This window comes from Equus quagga, chromosome 7 (genome assembly GCF_021613505.1).
Source record: "Equus quagga isolate Etosha38 chromosome 7, UCLA_HA_Equagga_1.0, whole genome shotgun sequence".
NCBI lineage: Eukaryota > Metazoa > Chordata > Mammalia > Perissodactyla > Equidae > Equus > Equus quagga.
In genome coordinates, this window is record NC_060273.1 from 78,366,221 (window position 1) to 78,391,160 (window position 24,940).

Sequence of the window (24,940 nt, forward strand, 5' to 3'; positions counted from 1 at the left end):
TACTATTGGATTATTGCAGTTGCTTCCTAACCAGACTCCCTGCTTCCATCCTTACCATTTTATAGCTGTTCTCAACTGAACAGCCAGAGTGATGCTTTTAAAACATAAGTCAGATCACTCTAGTCAAAATCTTCAGATGGCTTTCCATTTTATCAGTGAAAAAGACAAGGGCTTTTGCAGTTCCTGGTCTCTGTGCCTGAAGCCTTCTTCCAGATGCCTACATGACTTACACCTTCTCTTCCTTCAGTTCTTTACTGAAAAGGCATTGAGGCCTTTCATGACCACCATAGTTAAAATTATACACATACTTGTACCCCCACCTACTTGCCTCTTATATTCTCACTCTCCATTTTTGGCTTTATTTTGCTCCATGGCACTTACAACCATCTGGCATACTATAGTGCTAATTATCGCTCTTTCTTAAATCAACTTTATTGAGATATTTATATACAGTAAAATGCACTCATTTTAAGAGTTCACTTGGGTGAATTTTCGCAAATGTAACCACCACTCCAGTCACAATATGGAACATTTTCATCACCCTAAAAAAGTTCTTTGTTGCTTCTTCCAAGTCAGTCCTCCCCCCAGATCCTGCTTTAGACAACTGATAATCTGATTTCTATCACTGTAGATTAATTTTGCCTATTTTTAGAACTTCATGTGGAACATGTAAATAGAATCATTACAATATGTGCTCCTTTTGTGGTTTTTTTCCTGAAACATAATGCTTCTGAGATTTATCCATTTACGTATATTGGGCTTCCTCAGGGACTGGATGTTTAGTTTCAGTTCCACTTATTTCAGTACTCTTGCCTCTGCCCTCCTTCCTGTGCTTGCCAGCTTCATCTTCAGGTTGGCTGCAGGAGTTTCAAGAATTTCATTTAGATGTGACAACATTCAGAGTAAGAAAGTACCATGTTTTCTGTGTCACCTTTGTAGGAGCAAAGAAATCTTTCCCAGAAGTCTTCAAAAGGGCCACTTCTCACATTTCATGACATGCTTGGACTTAAATCTTGGCGGATGGGATTGCCGTGATTGTGTACAACCAATCAAGATTCACCCTAGGATTCATTTCCCTGAGTCACTTTGGAAAGTGGAGAGTACCCAGACAAAATTGGGGCTCCATCAGCAAAGGGGAACAGATATTGGGTCACCAACCAATAGTATCCACTGAAATCTTCAACAACAATCATTACAGTGACCAATAATTGAGGGCTAGCTACATGAAAACTGTAATATATTTAGGATGAATTAGGGAAGAGTTTAATCAGGAGTACAAGGAGGAGGCTCTTGAAGTAATTCAGGAGTGTAGTAATAAAGGCATAAATTAAAGTGGCAGAAGTGGAAAGGAGAGGAAGAGGTCAATATGAAAGAAAGTGATGAGTCTTAGTGATACGTTGGGACTTTAGGGGACAAAGAGGATACCTGCAGGTTTGGGAGTTAGGTGAGTGGGCAAGTGGTAATTGATAGAAGCTGAAGTTGGGATGGGGAAACTGTGTGTAGGGAATTTTGGTATTGGTAGATGAAATGAGTTTAATTTGGGACGTGTTGAATTTGAGGAGATGTGAAATATACAAGTAGACATGACCATTAGTTGATGCGGATGTAGTGCAGGTGTTAGGGGTTGATATTATTTTGAGGTTTATTACCAAGTTGAAACCTTGAAAATAAATGAGTTCTTGGAGGGACTTTTGGGTAGAGATAGCTTAGCCGAGAGCCTTGAATGATGCTTGCAATATGGGCACTGGAAGAGAAAAGGAAGGAGGGGTTCATGAATATAGTAGTTGATGAGGGGAAAATGGATAGTATAGGACTAAGATGCAGCAGATCTCTCAGAGTTAGATTTGAGCATACTGTGTTCTGTAGATTTCTTTTACCTGATGTATGGCAGATCTAGGTGCTGTATTTCTGGGTTATAATCTAATACTACATTATTTTGTTTCTTGAATAGTTCCACTTTGGCCCCTGGCTCTTTCCGATTGTCCCCTATGTCTTTTTTTTTTTTTTTTTTGGTGAGGAACATTGGCCCTGAGCTACCATCTGTTGCCAATCTTCCTCTTCTTGCTTGAGTAAGATTGTTCTTGAGCTGACATCTCTCCCAGTCTTCCTCTACTTTGTGTGTGGGATGCCGCTACAGCATAGCTTGACAAGCAGTGTGTAGGTCTGCATCCAGGATCTGAATCTGCGAACCTGGACCTTTGAAGCAGAGCACACAAACTTACCCACTACACCACCAGGCCGGCCTCAACCCTCTGTCCTTTTAACATGTCCCCAACCTTTTTTGTTTGTTTTTTTAAGTTAATAAACTTTGTTTTTTAGAGCAGTTTTAGGTTTACAGAAAAATTGAGCAGAAAGTACAGAGAACTTTCACGTAGCCCCTCTCCTTCCTTCCCCGCACAGCTTTCTCTATTAAAATCTTGCATTTGTCTGGTATGTTTGTTACAATTGATGAAGGAATTTTGATACATTATGATTAAGGTCCATAGTTTACATTGGGATTCACTCTTTGTTTTGTACAGTTCTGTGGGTTTTGACAAATGTATTATGTCTTGTATTTGCCATTATGGTATCTGTAATGTGTATATTACAGGTATGTATATGTCTTGTATCTGCTCCTGTGCTCTATCTGTCCGTCCTTCCCTCTTTCTCCAAACCCAATCTTTTTACTGTCTCTCTAGTTCTACCTTTTCCAGAATGTCAAATAGTTGGAATCATACAATATATAGCCTTTTCATACTTTCACTTAGCAATATGCATTTGTTTCCTCCATGTCTTTTCATGGCTTGATAGCTCTTTTTTCCTTTTCTGTTTTTTTCTTTTCTGTTTTTTTCTCAACACTGCTTCATTTTGGTAGTTCTATTGCAATATCTTTGAGTTTACTGGTATTTTCTTCTACAGTGTCTAATTTGCCATAAGCCTATCCAGTGAATTCTTTTACTTTGAATACTGTATTTTTGATCACCAGAAGTACCACTTGCATCTTTTTATATCTGTAATTTCTCTGTTTAAGTTCATGTCTTCCTTTAATTGTTAATCATGGTTATTATAACGTTTTTAAAGCTTTTATATGCTAATTGCTTTATTTCTCTCCTTTCTGAGTCTGTTTCTATTGACTGAACTTTCTTCTGGCTGTGGGTCACATTTTCTTGTTTGTTTATGTGTCTGGTAATACATATATGTATATATATATTTAGTAAATGCCCAGGCTGGTACTTATTTATTTTTTAATTGAGATATAATTGACATATAACATTATGTTAGTTTCAGGTGCAGCATAATGATTTAATATTTCTATATGTTGTAAAATAATCACCACAGTAAGTCTAGTTAAGATCCATCACCACCATAGTTAAAATAGTTTTTCTTGTGATGAGAACTTTTGAGATATACTGTCTTAGCAATTTTCAAATACACAATGCAGTATTATTAACTGTAGTCACCATGATGTACATTACATCCCCATGACTTATTCTTTTTATAACTGGAAGTTTGTACCTTTTGATCACATTCAGCCACCCTCGCCTGTAGCAACCACCAATCTGTTCTCTGTATCTATGAGTTCATTTTTTTTTTTTTTTTAAGATTCCACATGTAAGTGCAATCATACAGTATTTGTCTTTCTCTGTCTGATTTATTTCATTTAGCGTAAAGCCTTCAGGGTCCAACCATGTTGTCACAAAAGGCAAGGTTTCCTTCTTTTTTATGACAATAATATTCCATTGTGTTTATGTGTGTGTACACACACACACACACACACACACACACACATTTTCTTTACTTATTCATCCATTGATGGACAATTAGGTTGCTTCCATGTCTTGGCTATTGTAAATAATGCTGCAGTGAACCTGGGGGTGCATATATCTTTTCAAGTTAATGTTTTCATTTTCTTTGAATAAATAACCGGCAGTGGAATTGCTAGATCAGATGGTAGTTCTCTTCTTAATTTTTTGAGGAACTTCCATACTGTTTCCCCAGTAGCTGCACTAATTTACATTCCTACCAACAGTATACAAGGGTTCCCTTTTCTTCACATCCTTGCCAACACCTATTTCTTGTCTTTTTGATAATAGCCATTCTAATGGGTGTGAGGTTTTATCTCATTATGGTTTTGATTTACATTTCCCTGATGATTAGTGATGTTGAGCATGTTTTCATGTACCTGTTGGCCATCTGTATATCTTCTTTGGAAAAATGTTCAAATCCTCTGCCCATTTTAAATGAGATTGTTTGTTTTTTTGCTATTAAGTTGTATGAGTTCTTCATATATTTTAAATATTAACCCCATATGATTTCCAAATATTTTCTCCCATTCAGTAGGTTGTCTTTTCATTTTGTTGATGGTTTCTTTCCTTGTGCAGAAGCTTTTTAATTTGATGTAGTCTCTCTTTTTTTTTTTGCTTTTGGTGTCAAATCCAAGGAATCATCACTAAGACCTATGTCAAGAAGCGTTTTCCCTACGTTTTTTCTAATTTAATGGTTCAGGTCTTACATTCAAGTCTTTAACCCATTTTGAGTTGATCTTTGTGTATGGTGTAAGATAGTGGTCCAATCTCATTCTTTTGCATGTGGCTGTCCAGTTTTCTTAGCACCATTTATTGAAGATCCTGTTCTTCCTCCATTGTATATTCTTGGTTCCTTTGTTGTAAATTAATTGATCATATATGCTGGGCTCTCTATTTCTGGGCTCTCTATTCTGTTCCTTTGATCCATCTGTCTGTTTTTAGGTCAATACCATACTATTTTGATTATTATGGCTTTGTAATATGTTTAGAAATCAGGAAGCATGATACCCCTGGTTTTTGTTCTTTCTCAGGATCACTTTGGCTATTTGGGGTCATTTATAACTCCATACAAATTTTAGGATTGTTGGTTCTATTTCTGTGAAAAATGCCATTGGAATTTTGATAGGGATTGCATTGAATCTGTAGATTGCTTTGAGTAGTATGGATATTTCAACAATATTCTTCCAATCCATGAGCACGGCATATTTTACCAATTTATTTATGTCTTCTCCAATTTCTTTCATCATTGTCTTATAGTTTTCAGTGTACAGGTCTTTCACCTCTTTGGTTAAGTTTATTCCTAGCTATTTTACTCTTTTTTGATGCAATTGTGAATGAGACTGTTTTCTTAATTTCTCTTCCTGATAGTTGGTTATTAGTGTATAGAAATGCAGCAGATTTTTGTATATTGATTTTGTATCCTGCAACTTTACTGAATTTGTTTATCAGTTCTAAGTTTTTTGGTGGAGTCTTTAGGGTTTTCTGTACATAATATATCTTCTGCAAATAGTGACAGTTTTTTCTTCCTTTCCTATTTGAATGCCTTTTATTTCTTTTTCTTGCCTAATTATTCTGACTAGGACTCCCAATGCTATGTTAAATAAAAGTGGTAAGAGTGGGCATCCTTGTCTTGTTCCTGATCTTATAGGAAAAGTTTCAGCTTTTATGGTTTCATCGTACCATTGAGTATGATGTTAGCTGTGGGCTGTTCATACATTGCCGTTATTATGTTGAGGTATCTTCCCTCTGTACCCACTTTGTTCAGAGTTTTTATCATAAAAAACTTGATCATGGTGTATGATCCTTTTGCTATATTGTTGAGTTCAGTTTGCTAATATTTTGTTGAGGATTTTTGCATCTATGTTCATCAGGGATATTGGCCTGTAATTTTCTTTTCTTGTGTCATCCTAGTCTGGTTTTGGTATTAGGGTAATGCTGGCCTTATAAAATGAATTTGGAAATGTCCCCTACTTTTTTTTCTTTTCTTTTGGAAGAGTTGATAAGGATTAGTATTAATTCTTCTTTAAATATTTGGTGGAATTCACCAGTGAAGCCATCTGGTCCTGGACTTTTGTTCGTTGGGAGGTTTTTGATTACTGATTCAATCTCCTTACTAGTATAGTCTGTTCAGATTTTCTATTTCTTCATATTCAGTCTTGGTAGGTTGTATGTTTCTAGGAATTTATCTTTTTCTTCTAGGTTGTCCAATTTGTTGGCATATAATGGTTCATAGTAGTCTTGATATGATTTCAATCCTCTTAAAATATTGATACTTGTTTTGTGGCCTAACATATGATCTATTTTGGAAAATGCTCCATGTGCACTTAAGAACAATGTGTATTCTGTTGCTTTTGGATGGAATAGTCTGTAAATATCTGTTAAGTTCATCTGGTCTAATGTGTCATTTAAGGCTAGTGTTTCCATATTGATTTTCTGTCTAGATGGTCTATTCACTGATGTAAGTTGGGTGTTAAAGTCCCCTACTACTATTATATTGCTGTCTGTGTCTCCATTTAGGTCTATTAATATTTGCTGTATGTATTTAGGCACTCCTATGTTGGGTGCATAAATATTTGCAAATGTTTCATCATCGTTTTGGATTGATCTCTTCATCATTATGTAATGCCCTGTTTTGCCTCTTATTACAATCTTTGTCTGAAAGTCTATTTTCTGGTGTTTAAGTATAGCTATGTCAGCTTTCTTTTTGTTTCCATTTGCGTAGAATATCTTTTTCCATCCTTTCACTTTGTCAGTGTGTGTCTTTACATCTAAAGGAAGTCTCTTGTAGGTAGCATATACATGGGTTGTGTTTTTTTTTATCCAGCCACTCTATGTCTTTTGATGGGAGAATTTAGCCATTTTACATTTAAAGTAATTATTGATAAGTATGTGCTTATTACCATTTTGTTAATTGTTTTCTGGCCGTTTTTGTAGTTCCTCGTTTCTTCTCTTGTTCTCTTCCTTTGTGGTTTGATGACTTTCTTTAGTAGTATGTTTATATTCCTTTCTCTTTATATTTTGTGTATTTACTGTAGGTTTTTTCTTTTTGGTTACCATGAGGTTTAAATATAACAACTTATATCTATAATATTCTATTTTAAGTTGATAAGTTTGATACCATTGTAAACCTCAACATTATTGCTCTCCCCCACCCATGTCTTATGTTTTTGATGTCACATTTACGTCTTTTTATCTTGTGGATCCTTTAACTAATTATTGTAATTATAGTTAATTTTATTACTTTTAATTTCCAGAATTTGATTCTTTTATCATCAATCATTCTTGGTTCATATTTGGCCAATTTTTTTTTTAAAGATTTTATTTTTCCTTTTTCTCCCCAAAGCTTCCTGGTGCATAGTTGTGTATTTTTAGTTGTGGGTCCTTCTAGTTGTGGCATGTGGGATGCTGCCTCAGCACGTCTAGACAAGTGGTGCCATGTCTGCACCCAGGATCCTTACTGGTGAAACCCTGGGCTGCCGAAGCGGAGTGCGTGAACTTAACGACTCGGCCTCGGGGCCGGCCCCTATATTTGCCCAATTTTATTTCATAACTTTAAAAAATGAATTTATTCTTTTCCTTAGTCACAGTGAGACTTAAATATACTTACGTTTATGTCATTTTAGAATTAATCTATTATTTCCATTTTGTTGGAAGTGAAGTCGTTTCCTGATTGTTTGTTTTTCAGGTATAATTTACATAGAGTAAAATTTACCCTTTTTAGTTGTACAGTTGTATACTTTTTGACAAACACATACTGTTATGTAATTACCACCACAATCAAGTTATAGAATATTTACATTTGCTCAAAACATTCTTTCATGTCCATTTGTTATCAGTCCTCTCTCTACTGTCACCCCCAGCAACTGTTGATCTGTTTTTGGTCTTTGTAGTTTTGCCTTTTTTAGAGGGTTAGGTTACTAGAATTGTACTGTATGTAACCTTTTCTGTCTGTCTTCTTTGACGTAGCATAATGCTTTGAGATTTCTTCATCTTGTTAGATGTATAAGTAGTTTGTTTTTGTTGCTGAATAACATTTCATTGTACTGCTGCACCACCATCAGTGAATGGACATTGAGTTGTTTCAAGTTTTTGGCAATTATGAATAAAACAGCCATAAATATTTGTATACAGTTCTTTGCATAGACATATGTTTTCATTTCTCTTTGGTAGAAATCTGGGAGTGGGATTGCTGGGTTGCTGAAGTTCTTAAGTTTATAAAAAATTGCCAAATGCTTTTCCAAAGTGGATATGCCATTTTGCATGCTAACCAGCTATGCCTGAGAGTTCCAGTTGCTTTGCATCTTCACCAACACTTGGTATTGCCTTTTTTGTTGTTGTTAATTCTAGCCATTTTAATAGGTGTGTAATGGTGTCTTCTTGTGGGTTTAATTAGCATTTTCCTAATAAGTGATGATGTTGAGCATTAGTTATTTGGCATCCTTATCTCTTCTTTGATGAAGTCTGTTTAAATCTGTTGGCTATTTTTTTTAAGATAAAATCTACATAACATAAAATTCACTCTTTTAACCATTTTAAAGTGAACAGTTCAGTGGTTTTTAGGATATTCACGAAATTGTGCACTCATCAGCACTATCTAATTCCAGAGCATATTTATGACTGCAAAAAGATCCCTAAACCCGTTAGCAGTTATCCCATATTCCCCCCTTTTCCCAGCCCCAGGCAACCACTAATCATTCTGTCTGTATAGATTTGCCTGTTCTGGATATTTCTTGTAGATGGAATCATACAGTCATATGGTACATGATTGTGTCTGCCTTCTCAGCATTAAGTTTTAAAGATTAATCCATGTTGTAGCATGTATCAGTACTTCATTCCTTTTTATTGCCAAATAATATTTTATTGTATGGATATACCACATTTTATTTATCCATTCATCAGTTGAGGGACATTTGATGGACATTTGAATTGTTTCCACTTTTTGGCTATCAGGAATACTCTGCTTTGAACATTTATGTACAAGTTTTTGTGCAGATATATATATGTGTTTGTTTGTCTTGGCTATATTCGTAGGAGCAGAATTCTTGGGTCATATGGTAACTCTTGTTTAACCTTTTGAGGAACTGCCAGAATGTTTTCTATGGCAGCTGAAACATTTTACGTATCCACCAGCAATGTATGAGGGTTCCAATTTCTCCATATTCTCTCCAACACTTGTTATTATCTGTCTTTTTTTATTACTGTCATCCTAATGGGTGTGATCATGCTTTTACTTTGAAACTATCTATGTCTTTTTACTTAAAATGGATTTCTTGGTGATTGCATATAGCTGGGTCATGCTTTTTAATCCAATCTGACAATCTTTGCCTTTTAGTTGGGGTGCTTAGATCATTTACAGTTCGAATAATTATTGCCATGACTGGATTTAAATCTACCACCTTGCTACTTGTTTTCTATTTGTCTCATTTGTTTTTTATTCCTTTTTCCATCTTTTCTGTTTTCTTTTAGATTAATTGGGTGTTTTTTATGATTCTATTTTTCCTTCACTTTTGGCTTATTAGGCTTAGTAAAAAAATTTTAGTGACTGCCCTATTTTTTATAATATATGTCTTTAATTTATTGCAATCTACTTATGAATAATATTATACCACTTTATCTTATAATATTCTATGTCAAATCCCTCTTGCCATTCCTTTTTTTTTTAATACATTTTACGTGTTTTGAAGCCCACAATATATTGTTAGTATTTTGCTTAAGATCAAGAGTTGGCAAGCTTGTCTTGTAAGGGACCAGATAGTAATATGATGACTGTATGATGTCTGTCACAACTGTCTATCTTAACTCTGCTGTTGTTGCGAGAAAGCAGCCATAGACATTATGTAAACAAATTAGTGTGCCTGGATTGTCCTGTAAGCCATAGTTTGCCAACCCCTGCTTTAGACAGTCAACTGTCTTTTAAAATGGTTAAATGTAAGAAAAGTATGTCTGTTATGTTCATCTTAACCACTATGCCACTGGGCTGGCTGTTCATCTTTTTTTTCAAAGTTGACTTAATTAAAAAAAATTTTTTTTTTTTTTTGAGGAAGACTAGCCCTGAGCTAACATCTGCCAATTCTCCTCTTTTTGCTGAGGAAGCCTGGCCCTGAGCTAACATCCATGCCCATCTTCCTCTCCTTTATATGTGAGACGCCTACCACAGCATAGCTTGCCAAGTGGTGCCATGTCCACACCTGGGATTCGAACCGGTGAACCCCGGGCCACCGAAGCAGGATGTACGCACTTAACCGCTGCACCACCGAACCAGCCCCTGTTCATCTTAATTTATTCTATTTCTAGTGCTTTTCATTTCTTTGTAAGTTGACATGTTATCATACTCCTTCTGCTGGAAGAACTACCTTTAACCTTTCTTATGGTGTACGTTTGTCAGAATAAACTCTCTTAGCTTTTGTTTGTTTGAGTTTCCCCTTCATTTTTGAAAGATATTTTTACTGCGTATGTAATGCTGGGTTAATAGCCTTTTTCTTTCAGTGCTTTGAAAATGTCCTTCCATTGTTTTCTGCCTTTGCATAGTTTGTGACAAGAAATTTGCTGTACCTCTTATCTTTATTTCTCTGAAGGTAATGTGTCATGTGTCTGTCTGCCTTCAAGATTTTCTCTTTATCTTTGTTTTTCAGCAGTTTGATTATGCTATGTCTAGTTTTGTTTTGTTTGTATTTATTTTGCTTGTGTTTCTCTGAATGTCTTAGAACTCTGATTTGGTGATCTTTTCATTTGTTTTAGAAAATTCTTGTCCATTTTCATCAGATGTTTTCTTCTCCATTCTCTTTCTCCTCCTTCTTGATCTCTAATTACACGTATGTTAGACTGCTCAGTATTGTCCCTTAGGTCTTGTGTGCTGCATCTTATTTTTTTGTTTTGTTTATTTTATTGTTTTGTACAATTTTTTTTCTTTTTGTGTTTTAGTTTAATTAATGTTTATTAACCCATCTTCAGTTTACTTGAATTTTGTCACCCACCTAATTAGGAACTGTAAATTAAATTCTGTGCTTGAGATTTTCTGGACCATGCAATAGGTTGAATTTGGCCACAACCCATGAGAAGGCCAGCTTATGGTTACACATCCTTAGAGGACATTTTTGGTTTTTCATTTTACTCAATACCAAGGTATAGATAGACAAAGTTTCTTCTGTTTTACCCTGCTGAGAGGCAAACTTATTTCTTTTTCACTCTTAGACTGAAGGTGGAGCCCTTTGGGAATCTGAGTTTAATTGAAGATTCTCCTAATAGCGTCCTCACCTTGGATGGCCCCTAGGTTTTATCTCCTGTTTCTGTGCCAGTGTAGATGTTTGAGGTGTGTAGGATTCAGCAGAAACAAGGTGAAAGCCAGTTTATTGCTTTCTTACCGTCCAGAATTCCTGATTTCACTTCATGTTGGGCCTCGGTGGAATCTTTTGTTTGTGTTTGCTCAGGAGAATGTTTAAAAAAATTTTTTTTTTTAAAGATTGGCACCTGAGCTAACAACTGTTGCCAATCTTCTTCTTCTTCTTCTTTTTTTTATTCTTCTCCCCAAAGCCCCCCCAGTACATAGTTGTATATTCTAGTTGTAGGTACTTCTGGTTGTGCTATGTGGAACACCACCTCAGCATGGCCTGATGAGCGGTGCCATGTCCACGCCTAGGATCCAAACCGGCAAAACCCTGGGCTGCTGAAGCAGAGCACATGAACTTAACCACTTGGCCATAGGGCCGGCCCCTGAAAACAATTTTTATTTTGCTTTGTTCTTAATCAAGAAGAGTGTTCAGGATATCTACTCAGCATTATACCAATAACAGAATTGTCTACTCACTCAGCATTCTACAATATAGATATACATAATTTTTGAATTGCTTCTTTACTGAGGGATTTAGGTTATTTCTTTTTTTGGTAAAAAAATTAGAAAGTAAAAACTTTTTTGTGGGGCCGGCCCCATGGCCGAGTGGCTAAGTTTGCGTGCTCCACTTAGGCAGCCCGGGGTTTCCCTGGTTTGGATCCTGGGCGCGGACATGGCACCGCTCATCAGGCCATGGTGAGGCAGCGACCCACATAGCACAAACAGAAGGACCCACAACGAAAAATATACAACTATGTACCGGGCAGCTTTGGGGAGAAAAAGGAAAAATAAAGTCTTCAAAAAAATTTTTTTTTAAAAAGAAAAACTTTTTTGCACATGGATCTTTGTGCACACATGCAAGTAGTTTTCATCACCAGTGGAATGAAGCAAAGAAGAAAGATAGGCTCATTTTTATTCAGCCTTTTCTGTGCCACTTATTTTGTGGGTGCCCTAAATGCCATTAGAATATGTTTTCAGACATCCTCTAAAGATTTCCCACCCAAACAAAATGCATTATCGTAAGTATGTTGTTTCTGAATAGTATATGCCCAGGTGACCACGCTTTGCAAGTGTACCCAAAAGACAACATTGCCACTGATCCTGGATTGTGTTTTGGGCAGGTGAACAATACTTTTGATTCATGCTAAGTCGTAAGAAAGTGAAAGTCATGTACCAACCTGCAGGACAATTTAGAACATAGCTTCTGATGTTTCTCAAATAAAAGCAAAAGCCATCATAACATTATGTTTTTCAGATGGCATAATTACAAATAAATGAGGAAATGGAACAGCAGGCTGTAAGTCCTTGAGATTTGACAGTGCAGGGCCACATGGCATTGATTTCCAATGTAGAGGCCTCTTACAAAACAGTGACTCCAGTCTAGATTATATAATCCTGAGTATTGTAAGCACATTCTCTGCATATCATTTGTCATATGAAAATAATTTCCCTCTTCATGGTTTATTTTTCCTTTGTAGCACATTCTGAACTCCAGAATCCTTTATCTACCATTTGGCTTTCATAAACTCTCAGGCAGGATCTCTGTGAGATTCTCTGCTTTGAGAAACTGTGTGCTTAGTGTATATTTATGACATACGACTCATGATTACATTCTTACGATAGGTCCTTTATCTTCAAAATAGCATCTAATAATTAGTGATTTTTAAACAATAGATAAGTTGTTTTCTAAAGACTTTTCCCAGGGAGCCAAATACTTCTTGGGGCTCTTTCCAATCTTCATGCAATGTATCTTTGGCATTTTTAGTATTGAGGACTAAACCAAATTTTCCATAAGTATTTTTGAGTTTCTACTATATAACTGCTCTTTGAGGTAGACCTTTGAGTTTACTCAGTATTCATCCTTGTTTAAAACTTTTGTGGCTGAGATGTCCTTTGGCTTATAGTAAGTTGGCCAGCTTTGGTGACATTTCTCTGGCCTTTGAAGTTGGCACAGTCTAATATAGCTACCTCAGGAGTGTGTGGCCATGGAAAAACATGTTTTTGTTGTTGAGTGTTCTTGCTTTCTAGTAATTTTATTTTCTGCTCAAGGGATTTAGTATCTGTTCAGATACTTTATTTTTAAAGGCCACATAAGTAATGACTTGACCTCTAATCTTAGCTTTGAAAATTTCCTAGACACTAATAAAGATAATGTCTGATGACCTATTATTTGAGAATACTACTCACTGGCCACAATCAGTGCTATTTAAAAATGTGTATTTTACTCTGAAAATTATTTCCCGGGCTAAAAGACTTTCTTAGTAAAATTGTGCGTGTAATGATGCAATTTGGTGACTCTTGGGCCTAGATTTATAACACTTTTTACATGGTGTCACTGAGACAGTACAGTTCAGAACAGCCCTTCTCCTCAAATACTCTGCTAAATAATTAGTTCTGAGAAAAATGTTATATAAACCATAGTCTTATCAAAAATAGCACCTGTCTCTTGGACTAATAATAAGAATATTTTGGATGCAGGTTATACAGTAATCCTTGTTTTGCATGAATATGGGCTACCTTTGCAGTAAATATATGAGTAAGACTTTTACAAAGGATCACGTTATCACTGAAGACTAGGATCATCAGTTAAATTATCTGGACTGTCCATCTCAGGAGATAAGCTTAATAATTAGTGGAGTGAAAGAGAAGTTCACCAAACTATATTAATATGTGTGCCAAGGTATATTCACGAAGAAGAGGCAGGAAAAAGCAGTTTCCTCCCTGGAGTCTGGGCAAAGCTAGAGTTGCTGTTTTTGGTCTGTTTTTACTTGTCTTAGATCTATAAAAACAGACCCTCTTAGTAAGAACTCACCTAGATGCAGTGTTTTTATGAGGTTGGTGGAGGAAACTGCATATTGCTATCTTGATATGTTTTCTTGTTTGGCTTTTCGTTAAGAGATGTTTAGTTCTTTTAAACTCCAAGTTGTGTACAAAGAGAAGAAACAGTCTGCTTAGTTAACTGTAATCTTTAACTGAAATCTGTTATACCCTAGTTGGACAATCCTGAAAGAGATTGGAGTAATTAAAGTTTTCCTTTACTTCCAGTGGAAGGGAAATATTTCAGTTCATTTACTTGAGTTTATAAAATGGTTTCTTCTTCCTTTCCCCACAGCAAGAATTATGAACATAAAGTCACAGAAGAGATTCAGTGTTAATTTTTAAAGCTTTCCCATATTTCCATCCTCATCAGCTGTAAATGATGTGCCTGACTGTAAAATGGAAAAAGTTGAAATTTTCCACTTGTGCATTTTGAGCTTTTCAGAGGTATTATACACTCTGGAAATAATAATAAAGGATACTAGGTCTTATACAGTGCTTTTTGTGTGAGGAACTCGTATAAACACTAATGCATTGATCCTAACACAGTACTTGATTGTGACTTTAAAAGGTCATGAGTTACTGCTGTTACAAAAAATAAAAATAAAAAAAAAAGATTGGAGGGGGAGCTTTAATTTACAAATATTGTTTTAAAAAATCTAGATAAAAGTTAATATAGATAACTGAAAAAATAAAAATTATGGAGGATTTTATTGTTTGTTAACTTTTCTCTTAGCCTGTAATAGATTTCTGTCCCTTTATGCTTTTTTTTTTCTTTTATCGTAAATCTACTTGAAGCCTGATTCGCTTCTTAGACAAGAAGGCAGAATTTACTTTAAGCTTTTATTTCTTCTCAGCCATGAAAGCTTAAACCTGTGGTGGTTTCCTGAGTTTGTCACATTAATATAATAATGCATTTTATTTGTCCTGAATTGGGAGAACATCCTTTTAGTTTTCTTAGTTTAATATTTGTGGGATATAGCTGTTGATTTTGATGAATATAGTGGTCATCTGGCTTAATCTTCAACTTTTTTGTGTTTTGTAGGTTTATTCTTCAATCCAAGGAGGTAATTCACAATCAGCTATTAGAGAAACAGAAAATAGCAGAAGAAAAAATTAAAGAATTGGAAGTAAGTTTTGAGTTAATATTGATGCTAGTAGTCAACTTTTAGGAAAAAAGTAATTATCTCACTGTATCATATAAAATGAAATTGTATGCCTGCCAAGGTCATGTCACATTGTTTTCATTTTTTCTAATTGTGTCAGAGCTTTGAAGCAGTCATATTCATGGCAATGTATAAGACACACACACACACACACTCCAAGTCTCTTGGAACTTTAGGGAAGTTTGAAGAAGATAGGATGCTGTTAACCTGAATGTGTTTTCTCCATTGCATTTGAATGAATATGTCTGTTCTTAAAAAAACAAAAATGAAAACACAACATATATTTAAACACCACATATTGTGGTGGATGGGCCTGAGAGTGGGATAGTGGTTAAGGAATCTTGATATGTCTTTTACACATTGTAATTCCTTTAACATAGATTAGGTTATAGACAAGGACTGAATATAAGTAGTAAGCTTTAACTAACTATCTGAAGGATGGTGCTCCAGTGAGGAAAACAGATTTTTTTTGCCTAGGGAAAAAGATGATGGGTAAGAATAACTTAGTATATCTTTCGAAAATTGGTGTTTATTCTTACAGTTTCTTTATACAATAAAAACTTTGATGAGATATTCTTCTTGGGCTTTGGTGAAATGTCTATCCTGTATGTAGTAAATGTTAGACTGGACAAAAAACTGGTTATTATTTCTTTGGGACCAAGATTTCCTGAGATGGGGGTGGATACAATGACTTCATAGGTCACTTTATCTAATTTCTGTGAGTACTATTTGAGGCAGTGGTTCAGAATCTGACTCAGCCCTCTTCTGAATTGGTGAGACACCCCCTGTAGCCTCCTGGGGATTTCTCAGGGGCGCCAGCTCGGCGTGGCCTGGGTGAGCATGTAGTGTCTTAGGTTACGTAGGCTTATTTTTGTTTGAGTACTGATGATAATTTAAACAAACTTGATAGTAGATTTGTAGCTTAGAAAGATGTATTTGTAAAAACAAAACAAATAATCAAAGAAAAGAAAAACTTGTTACCCTGTAGTAACCAGATTGTTATTATGTCCTGTATTATCATTTTTGTCAGCCCAGTTGTTCTAGACTGAATTTTGTATCCTCTAGTGTTCATGTAGATAACAGAAAATGTGTTTTGCAACGTAGGTGAATATATCTAAAAATTGTCTTGATGAATAGGTAGGAAGGTGCCAAGTAATGTGTATATAATTCTCTTTTTATGAAAACAAACAAAAAACAAGATCTGTATATGAACATTGAAAATGATATGAAAGCATATGTATTAAATTAACACTGGTTACCCTAAAGAAGTGAGATGGGACATGGGGATGAAATTATTTTTTTCTTGTAATCTCTGTGTTAGGTAAATTATAACTAGTATTTAACTTTTACAATTAAAAAAAAAATCAAGGTAAAATTGCCACAGATGATGATTTTAGTATACTATTCAGTTCTGATGAGTATTAGGAAATTTATTTTTCAAAAGTTTCCTTTCATGAAGTCTCTCAAATACTGGCAGAGTATCTGGATATCTGTCAGATAATAGATGTAGATTAGCTGGCTTGTTGGTACCCACTTGGAATGCTAATTATAGCTACAAAAAACTAGCAAACTGAGCCTCTACCCTAGGAAGTTATTTTGTCTTTTTTTAATCTTTCATTTTACATGTTATTTGTATTATAAAAGCAGTATAAGTGCCCTATAAAAAAAGAAAAACAGTTGAGCAAAAAATAAAACAAATGATTAAAATATGACTTTCCCATCTTCTCTGCACACCCTCGCATGTCACTTCTACAGTTTGGTGTGTATCATTCCAAACTTTATTTTATAAACACATTCATATACACACTTGTGTTTTTTTTAAAGATTGGCACCTGAGCTAACAGCTGTTGCCACTCTTTTTCTTTTTTTTTCTTTTTCTTTCTCTCCCCAAAATCCCCCAGTACATAGTTGTATATTTCAGTTGTAGGTCCTTCTGGTTGTGCTGTGTGGGATGCCACCCCAGCATGGCTTGATAAGCAGTGCCATGTCTGCACCCAGGATCTGAACTGGTGAAACCCCAGGCTGCTGAAGCAGAGCACGCGAACTTAACCACTTGGCCATGGGGCTGGCCCCCACTTTTTTTTTTAATAAAGAGGAATTATGCTGTATATAGTGTTTTTTCATCATTTGACAATTTATCTGTCTACTTTAGAAATATAAATCTACTTCATATTCAATTTCATGTTTTCCATTTCTCCTACCAGTGTAGACTCCTGATTGCCTCAACATTCAATTATTGCATGATCCCTACCTCTGCATTATTTAGTATACTCTCCAATACTGCTTTAATCTGTATTTTTAATATTATCACCTACTACACACTCTCCCCTCTTCCCTGAAGCAATCCTATACTTTTCCACTGGCATACCTTTATAGTTTTGTCACTTCAGCCTGAAATGTGTGCATATGCACATACCCACATGTGCATTCACACACACATGCATTGTTAATTTTACTGTTCAGATTGTCGTTGTTTCTTACTGATTGCCTTTTCTGCTTAGTTATTGAGAGAGATGTGTCAAATCTCTATGAGGATATTTATCGATTTCTTCTTCTCTTTTAGTTTAGTGGGCAGTGGTATTTAGAGACTACTATTTGAGTACCATAGGTGCTCATTATTACTGTAGACATAGTTTAGAGGCTATGTTTCATTTTGCTTTTATATAGGAATTTCTCAGCTCTTTCAAAGATAGTGTTCCACTGACTTCTGGCTTCCACTGTTACTGTTGAGAAGTCATCTGTCAGTCTAATTGTTCCTTTGTCTTTTCTCTCTCGCTACTTTTAATATTCTCATGCTTTGTAGTTTCTCTGGGATATATTTAGGTGTGGATTTAGTCTTTTTGTTTTTTTTTCTTAATCCTACTTGGATTAAGTTGGATTTCCTGGATCTGAGGATTAGTGTCTTTCATCAATTCTGGAAAATTCTTATCTCTGAATGTTACTTCTGCCCTATTTTCTCTATTAAATGGTATTTCTTTCTGGAGTTTTTTCTCCACCTTTAAACAGCTTTAAGCTCACTTTTAAACCATGGCCCCTACCATCTACAGTGGCATCTTAACTGTTTTTTCCATCTCCAGCTTTCCCCCGTCCAATACTTTTAACATATTTTAGCTGTAATGACTTTTCTAAGATATTAAACCTGGTCACATAACTCCTACGTGTAAAACCCATCATTGTTCTTAGGTAAAGTTTAAACTCGTTAACATACCTTCAAGGCTCTTTATGAAATGACTCCTGTTTATTTCTCTCATCTTCCTCATTTCCTCTGCCTTCTCTTACACTGTGTGCTCCAGCCGTGCAGAAGTATTTTATTTTTAGAACTTGCTGTGCTGTCTTTATTTCTACTAGGTCTTTGCAAAAGTAGTTCCCTCTCCCTGGGAACTTCCTCCTCCTGCCCTTACCAGCTCCATCTATTAATCCTTAAGATCTTAGTTTAGGGCTACTTCTCCTAAGAAGCATTTTCTGATTCCTTAATCTCAAATTTGGTGCTTTGTCCTTGTTCTCCCTAATTATTCTATTAGTTTCATAGCACAATGTGGGAATTTGGGCATATAAACTGTCACCAGTTGAAGTAATTACAAATATGGCTTCCTATTTCTTGGGAAGCTTAATACAGATTCAGAGCTCTAAATAGTTTATCCCAAGGCCTCCCAGTTGTTGCTCTTCCTTTCAAATCTACAATCTCTTCTTCTAGGCCCTAGTACTTCTTGCCAGTCCAACCCGTTTCATCTTAATCCTGTTTAATTATCATCATCATCATTAATTTCTACCCTCAGATACCTTACAATTAAGTCAGAGAAGCACAATTTATACATAACTCTGCAGACAAAGGCCAGGCTGTTTCCAGTTAGCATGTTTTCATCACTGAAAGAGTGAGGTTGGGGCTGGCCCCGTGGCTGAGTGGTTAAGTTCACACTCTCTGCTTTGGCGGCCTAGGGTTTTGCTGGCTTGGATCCTGGGTGCAGACATGGCACCACTTATCAAGCCATGCTGGGGCAGCATCCCACATGCCACAACTAGAAGGACCCACAACTAAAAATATACAACTATGTACCAGAGGGCTTTGGGGAGAAAAAGGAAAAATAAAATCTTAAAAAAAAAAAAAGGAGTGAGGTTGTTTTTGGTCTGGGTCTATAGGTCCAGTTTCTGTTCAAAGCTGTTAACTTGGCCCATTGTGTATGCCTCCCCATCTGCTGCCAACAGTCTATATAATTGACACTATGGATGAACCTTTTTCATGACATAGATGCTGATCTGAATCAGGTTCTGGGATCTGAGAGCCAATCTATATTAGTATTTTCTAGACTCCCTTTTATTCATCTCTGTCCTTTCTGTTTCTTCATGTTTGCTCTCTCCAGATTTTTTCCCCAGTAGGTGTTTACAAGTGCAAAGCTTACCTAGAATTTGTGTAGCTTTTGGTAACTTTGTTATGCTGTGCCTACATTATCAACCAACCTGGTAGCCTCACCTGCTGGCCCTTTCTTCTTATGGAGCAGAGGTCGGGGAACTATAACCTTGCCCTCATGTCCCCTTGATAGGGAGTTATTTACTTACTAGAAAGGTAAAGACAAGTACTATCTTAACCTTGGGAAGATAGTCTTACTGTCATTTTCTTCTTAAAACTCCATATTTACATTTTAATACCCCTATGTTGGGTTATTCTTCAGACTATAATCACTTTACTGGGATTGATTAGGAAATATTTTCATAACGCACAATATGATAGTTTTATGTAAATTTTTATTTTTCCTTTATAAAGGTGGTAGATCAGGTTCTGGGAGGGAATATCACCATTTCATCCTAATGATAATTAGTAAACCAGTGATGCTGATCCTATTCAAGAGAAAATATAAAATGATGGCTTTAGTATGATAGACTAACCATGTTATTTATGTCCTGGAGAGAATTCTCTATTTTTTAAAAATATTGATACCAAATAACTTTTTAAATTAAACAGAAAATTTTTTTGAGGAAGATTAGCCCTGAGCTAACAACTGTTGCGAATCCTCCTCTTTTCGCTGAGGAAGACTGGCCCTGAGCTAACAGCAGTGCCCATCTTCCTCTACTTTCTATGTAGGACGCCTGCCACAGCATGGCTTGCCAAGAGGTGCCATGTCCATACCTGGGGTTCGAACCGGCAAACCCTGGGCCACCAGAGCAGAATGTGCGTGCTTAACCGCTGTGCCACCAGGCCGGCCCCACAAATAACTTTTTAAAGAAGATGACTGCATGTATAATATACAATAAAGTATATGTTATTAGAAAAGTACAAAAGTATAATTGTTTTAAATGACATGAATATAATTGGGATTTGGAATTATAACTTTATGAGTCTCATCTGTCTTTGTAAAAATAATTTTCTTTTTGAAATGTACAGCATTGCTACAAAGAAAAAGTAGAAAATTTTTTTGGAGAAAATCCAGTTTTAGTTAAAGTTGAGTTAAACCTTATTGATAGGTTGAAGAGATATATATTTTCTAAAGAGTGAAAAATACAGTCTATATTTTTGCTCACTTTTTTGGAGATAAGAAGGAAATAATTACTTGCGCACTTCTTTTGCAGTTGGGAAAACTTAGATCCAGTATTCAGATGAGCTAGAGCTCAATTTCTCACCCCTTGCCTTATGAATCTCAACTATTTGAAATCCTTGAGATAACTGTAAGCTTTCAGTGATGTATTTGAACACATTTTGACCACCATTCTCTTATATTCTCTCCTTTATTCCAGGTGAGGGCCAAACAATTACTGCTTCAAGCTCTTCTGCCCTCATTCCAAAGTCCCCGTTATATTTTAGGCACATGCATATACTGGCTGACCACTTTCCTTCCCCTCTGTCTCTGACATGGTTACCACCCCTTCCACCACCCTGGTTAGCTCAGCAATGACAGAATAAAAATAAGAAAGAGGAAACCCAGGACATTCTGGCCTGCATAATGCCACTTCTGACGCAGAATGTTACAATCCCAGGGTTGTGAAATAGGAGCCCATGCTGTAAGTGAAATCTAAGAAACTGTGTAAAAGTCCTGACTCTTCCACAGAAATGACAGTTTTGGTCAGATAGTGGTTCCTGAAACAAGTAGGAAGAATAATGGCAAGAGAACTGGAAAGGAGGTGCTTGGGACACTGCAGTTGGCTGAGTTCTGAGACTCTAATGAGAAAATGTTTTGGAGAAGTTCCCGTGATTGAGGAGATTTTACTCTGCCTATTGAGGATCATTTTTTCCATAGCATGGGTGGTGATTGGTAGGCACTTGGATGGATGTCCAGCTTTTGCTTTAAGTACTTCATTTTTATGCATATGATGGAAGCCCCTCTTTGGAGGTGTTGTTAAGTGGACTCTGCTATGTGATAGGCACTGATTCTTAGCTATATATATTTTTTTAAAGATTGGCACCTGAGCTAACAACTGTTGCCAATCTTCTTTTTTTTTTTCTGCTTTTTCTCCCCAAATCCCCTCAGAACATAGTTATATATTTTAGTTGTCGGTCCTTCTAGTTGCGGCATGTGGGACGCCGCCTCAGCGTGGCCTGATAAGCGGTGCTATGTCCGCACCCAGGATCCAAACTGGGGAAACCCTGGGCTGCTGAAGCAGAGCGCATGAGCTTAACCACTCAGCAACGGGGTCAGCCCCTCTTATCTGTATTTTTAATGAAGAGAGAAGGGCAGGTGAGAGCAGAGCCAGTGATAGAATGTTTTTTATACGTTAAACAAGAATTACACCCAATGGTTCGTCTGCTTGCATAGCTCAAAGTTTAGACTCTGTTAAAAAAATTAGTCATTTATTTATTTTGTAGTGAAATATAGGATTTACATAAATATATATTAAAATACATATAACTTAATCAGTAATTATAAAGCAAACACCTGTAACAATCATCCAGGCCAAGAAATCAAAAGTTGGCAGGACACCAAAGGCCCCTCCCCTGCCCTGTTTATCCCTTCCTGATCACAGTGCCATCCCTGACCACTCTCCTCCCCAAGATAACTGCTATTCTAAGTTTTGTAATAATAAATTTTTTTTTAAGATACAGTTTTTACTACCTATGTATGTATCCTCAAAAGTATAATTTAATCTTGCCTGTTTTTGGACTTTATATGAACAGCACTATTTTTTTTGCCTTGCTTCTTTTGCTGAAGCTTGTGTTTGTGAAGTACATCCCTGTTGTTACTGGAGATTGTGATTTGTTTATTTTCATTGCTATATGGTATTTCATTGTATAGATCTTCTACAATTTATCTTTCCAGAGTGTCCAGTTTTACTCTTAACAAGTCAAGATGTTCTCATAGAGTGTTTGCACAGTTTCTCTCTTAGCCTCTTGCTGAGGGGAGCTATTTTTCAGAGATATCCTCCCACTCCAACCCAGGAGAGTTTTGAGTTCTGGAGAGAAGTGTAAAATGTCTTTACTCTAAAAATTAGTTTGATAATTTCTCACCTTCAGGAGTAGCTAAGCATCACTGAGTTTTTTTTTTTTTTAATTAAAAAAAATAATTGCAGGGGCTGGCCCCGTGGCAGAGTGGTTAAGTTCGCGCGCTCCGCTGCAGGCGGCCCAGTGTTTCGTTGGTTCGAATCCTGGGCACGGACATGGCACTGCTCATCAAACCACGCTGAGGCAGCGTCCCATATGCTACAACTAGAAGGACCCACGATGAAGAATATACAACTATGTACTGGGGGGCTTTGGGGAGAAAAATGAAAAAAATAAAATCTTTAAAAAAAAAATAATAATTGCAAGGTAGTAAATTAACTCTTTTCCATGTTGTTTTGACTTGGGGAGTCTTGGATGAGGTTTCTCTTATTGTCCCATACATTGAGATTTCAGACATGAATACTTATCTCTTTATAGAGTTCATTTGCATTCTCACCATTTATAAAAATAGATGTTTGTTTTAAAGTAGTTTTTAGTTATTTAAGGTTTAAGTCTAAAAAAGCCTGACAGTTTGAAACCCTAGAGTTTATAGTGAACTGTATATATTCTCTATGTCCTGGTGCCTTAGGGCTTAATGTATGTGATTCTCCTCTGTTGCTTTCAGAGGAGAATAGGCATGAGTCTGAAAAAGCCCATATCTGCTTTATTTCTGGTTGAATATTCTTTATTGGTTATTATTAGTATTATCAATATGTTGGTCAGTATTATGATCCAAGTGCTAATATTTGCCCAAATAGTTCCTCAGTAGAAATATTTCAGATCTGGTGAGAACTTAAAAAGTTCAAATAGATGTGCTCTTTTAACTAGACGGCCTTTCTTATACTATCTGTAAAATATATATTACAGATATTTTACACACATGCCCCTTTTGTTTGCTCTGTTCAGTGGTGTGCTTCTTCATTTTATGATTAAGGTAAAAGAAGCATTTGCATTCCATTTAGCCAGAGTTCAGCTTTTGGCATCTTAATTTAGTTATTCTTTTCTTCTAGGTTACATTCCCAGGGTGCCTTGATTCCCCTCCTTGGAATACTTGTCTATACCCACACCAGATTATCCCTTCAAATGCTTCAGAGGGTTGTTGACCTCAGCCTTCGCTGCTGTATGCTTTATATGGTCTGTACTTTTTCTCTGTGTCTAACCATAAAAATTTGTCCTTAGCCTCCTCCCTCCCATGCCTGAGAGTCCCTCCAGTCATTTTTGGGCTGCCTAAAGAATGATTTCTTTTGATGAGTTAGACTTTGAATTTTCTTTCATGTTATTGCATGCTTCTTTGCTCTTGTAACTAGATGGTGAGGCAAAGTTAATCAGTACGCTTTTCTTTACCCCAGATTTTTGCTCTGATCAGTCCTTACATCACAGGGCTCCTGTAACCTGAAGTAATAGATACTGGCCAGAAGAAGTGAGTTGTTCAGTGCTCAATGTGGGCAAAGCCACACCACAGTCTATGACCATGCTGTGCATGTCAGCTCAGAAGAACAAGATCCAAACTGTTATTTGAACCATAAATAGAGATCTCCAAGTCTATCAGATTGACGGCGGAGCATTTACTACCCTAAATTCCTAATTTAAATACTTTCTGTTGAGTTAGGAGTTCTGGACTCTAACCATGCTATACTCTAAGCCTCAGTGTCCTCATCTGTAAAATGAAAGGGTTGGATTAGTAGATATCTAGGGTCACTTCTTTTAAGTTTATTGTTAAAACCTTGGTCTTTTTCTGACTTGCCACTTTAGGCGCAAAAACGCCCCTCTAAAAATGAAAAGATAGAGGAAAGACAAAACAAAACACCATTTTCCTGTCATGGCCAGATCATTACCTTAATTTAAAAAGTTAATTGGAATCCTATTTTGAAGCTAAAACTAGTTGTCTGCGTACCACTTTGCCAGCTAAAAAGTAATACAAGGTAACAGCATCTCCTTTGATATCTTTGTAGTAGTTGGTTAAATTACTGAAATCGCAGGGATGTGTGATGGCTTAAAGGTAGTTTATAGTAGGCATTACCTGTTTTAGAGATACAGTCATGCACCGCCTAACGACATTTCTGTCAACGACAGATCGCATATACAACGGTAGTCCCATAAGATTAGTACCGTATAGCTTAGTGTAGTAGGCTATACCATCTAGCTTTGTGTAAGTGCAGTCTATGATGATGGCCTAATGATGCATGTCTCACAATGTATCCCTGTCGTTAAGCAACGTGTGACTTGTACTTTTGGATAGAGCTGTGTAATAGCTTATTAACTCCACATACATGAATTAAATGACATATTCAGGAAGACCTCATTTTATTTATTTGTAGTCCTTTATCCTATACTGTCTTATAAAATACATGATACTTAGTGGCAAAACATGTTCAGAAAATGTTGATAAATTATTAAAGTCCTTGAGTGTACATGGACATTTTTATAAGTGGCATCTTAT

At 36.2% G+C, this 24,940-nt stretch overlaps 1 protein-coding gene across 4 annotated transcripts in view; it reads left to right on the forward strand.

The window, feature by feature from the left end:
* The window catches only part of PFDN1 (prefoldin subunit 1), a 58,792-nt gene that overhangs the window by 11,341 nt on the left and 22,511 nt on the right, over nt 1-24,940 (forward strand). For 2 of the 4 annotated variants that reach the window (XM_046665583.1, XM_046665584.1), the window contains exon 3: nt 14,975-15,059. In XM_046665583.1, coding sequence (XP_046521539.1) covers nt 14,975-15,059 — 85 coding nt within the window. Of the gene's footprint in view, nt 1-14,974; nt 15,060-22,589; nt 22,634-23,510; nt 23,619-24,940 lie in introns of those variants that run through there. The other 2 variants (XM_046665582.1, XM_046665586.1) reach the window with 2 other exon arrangements.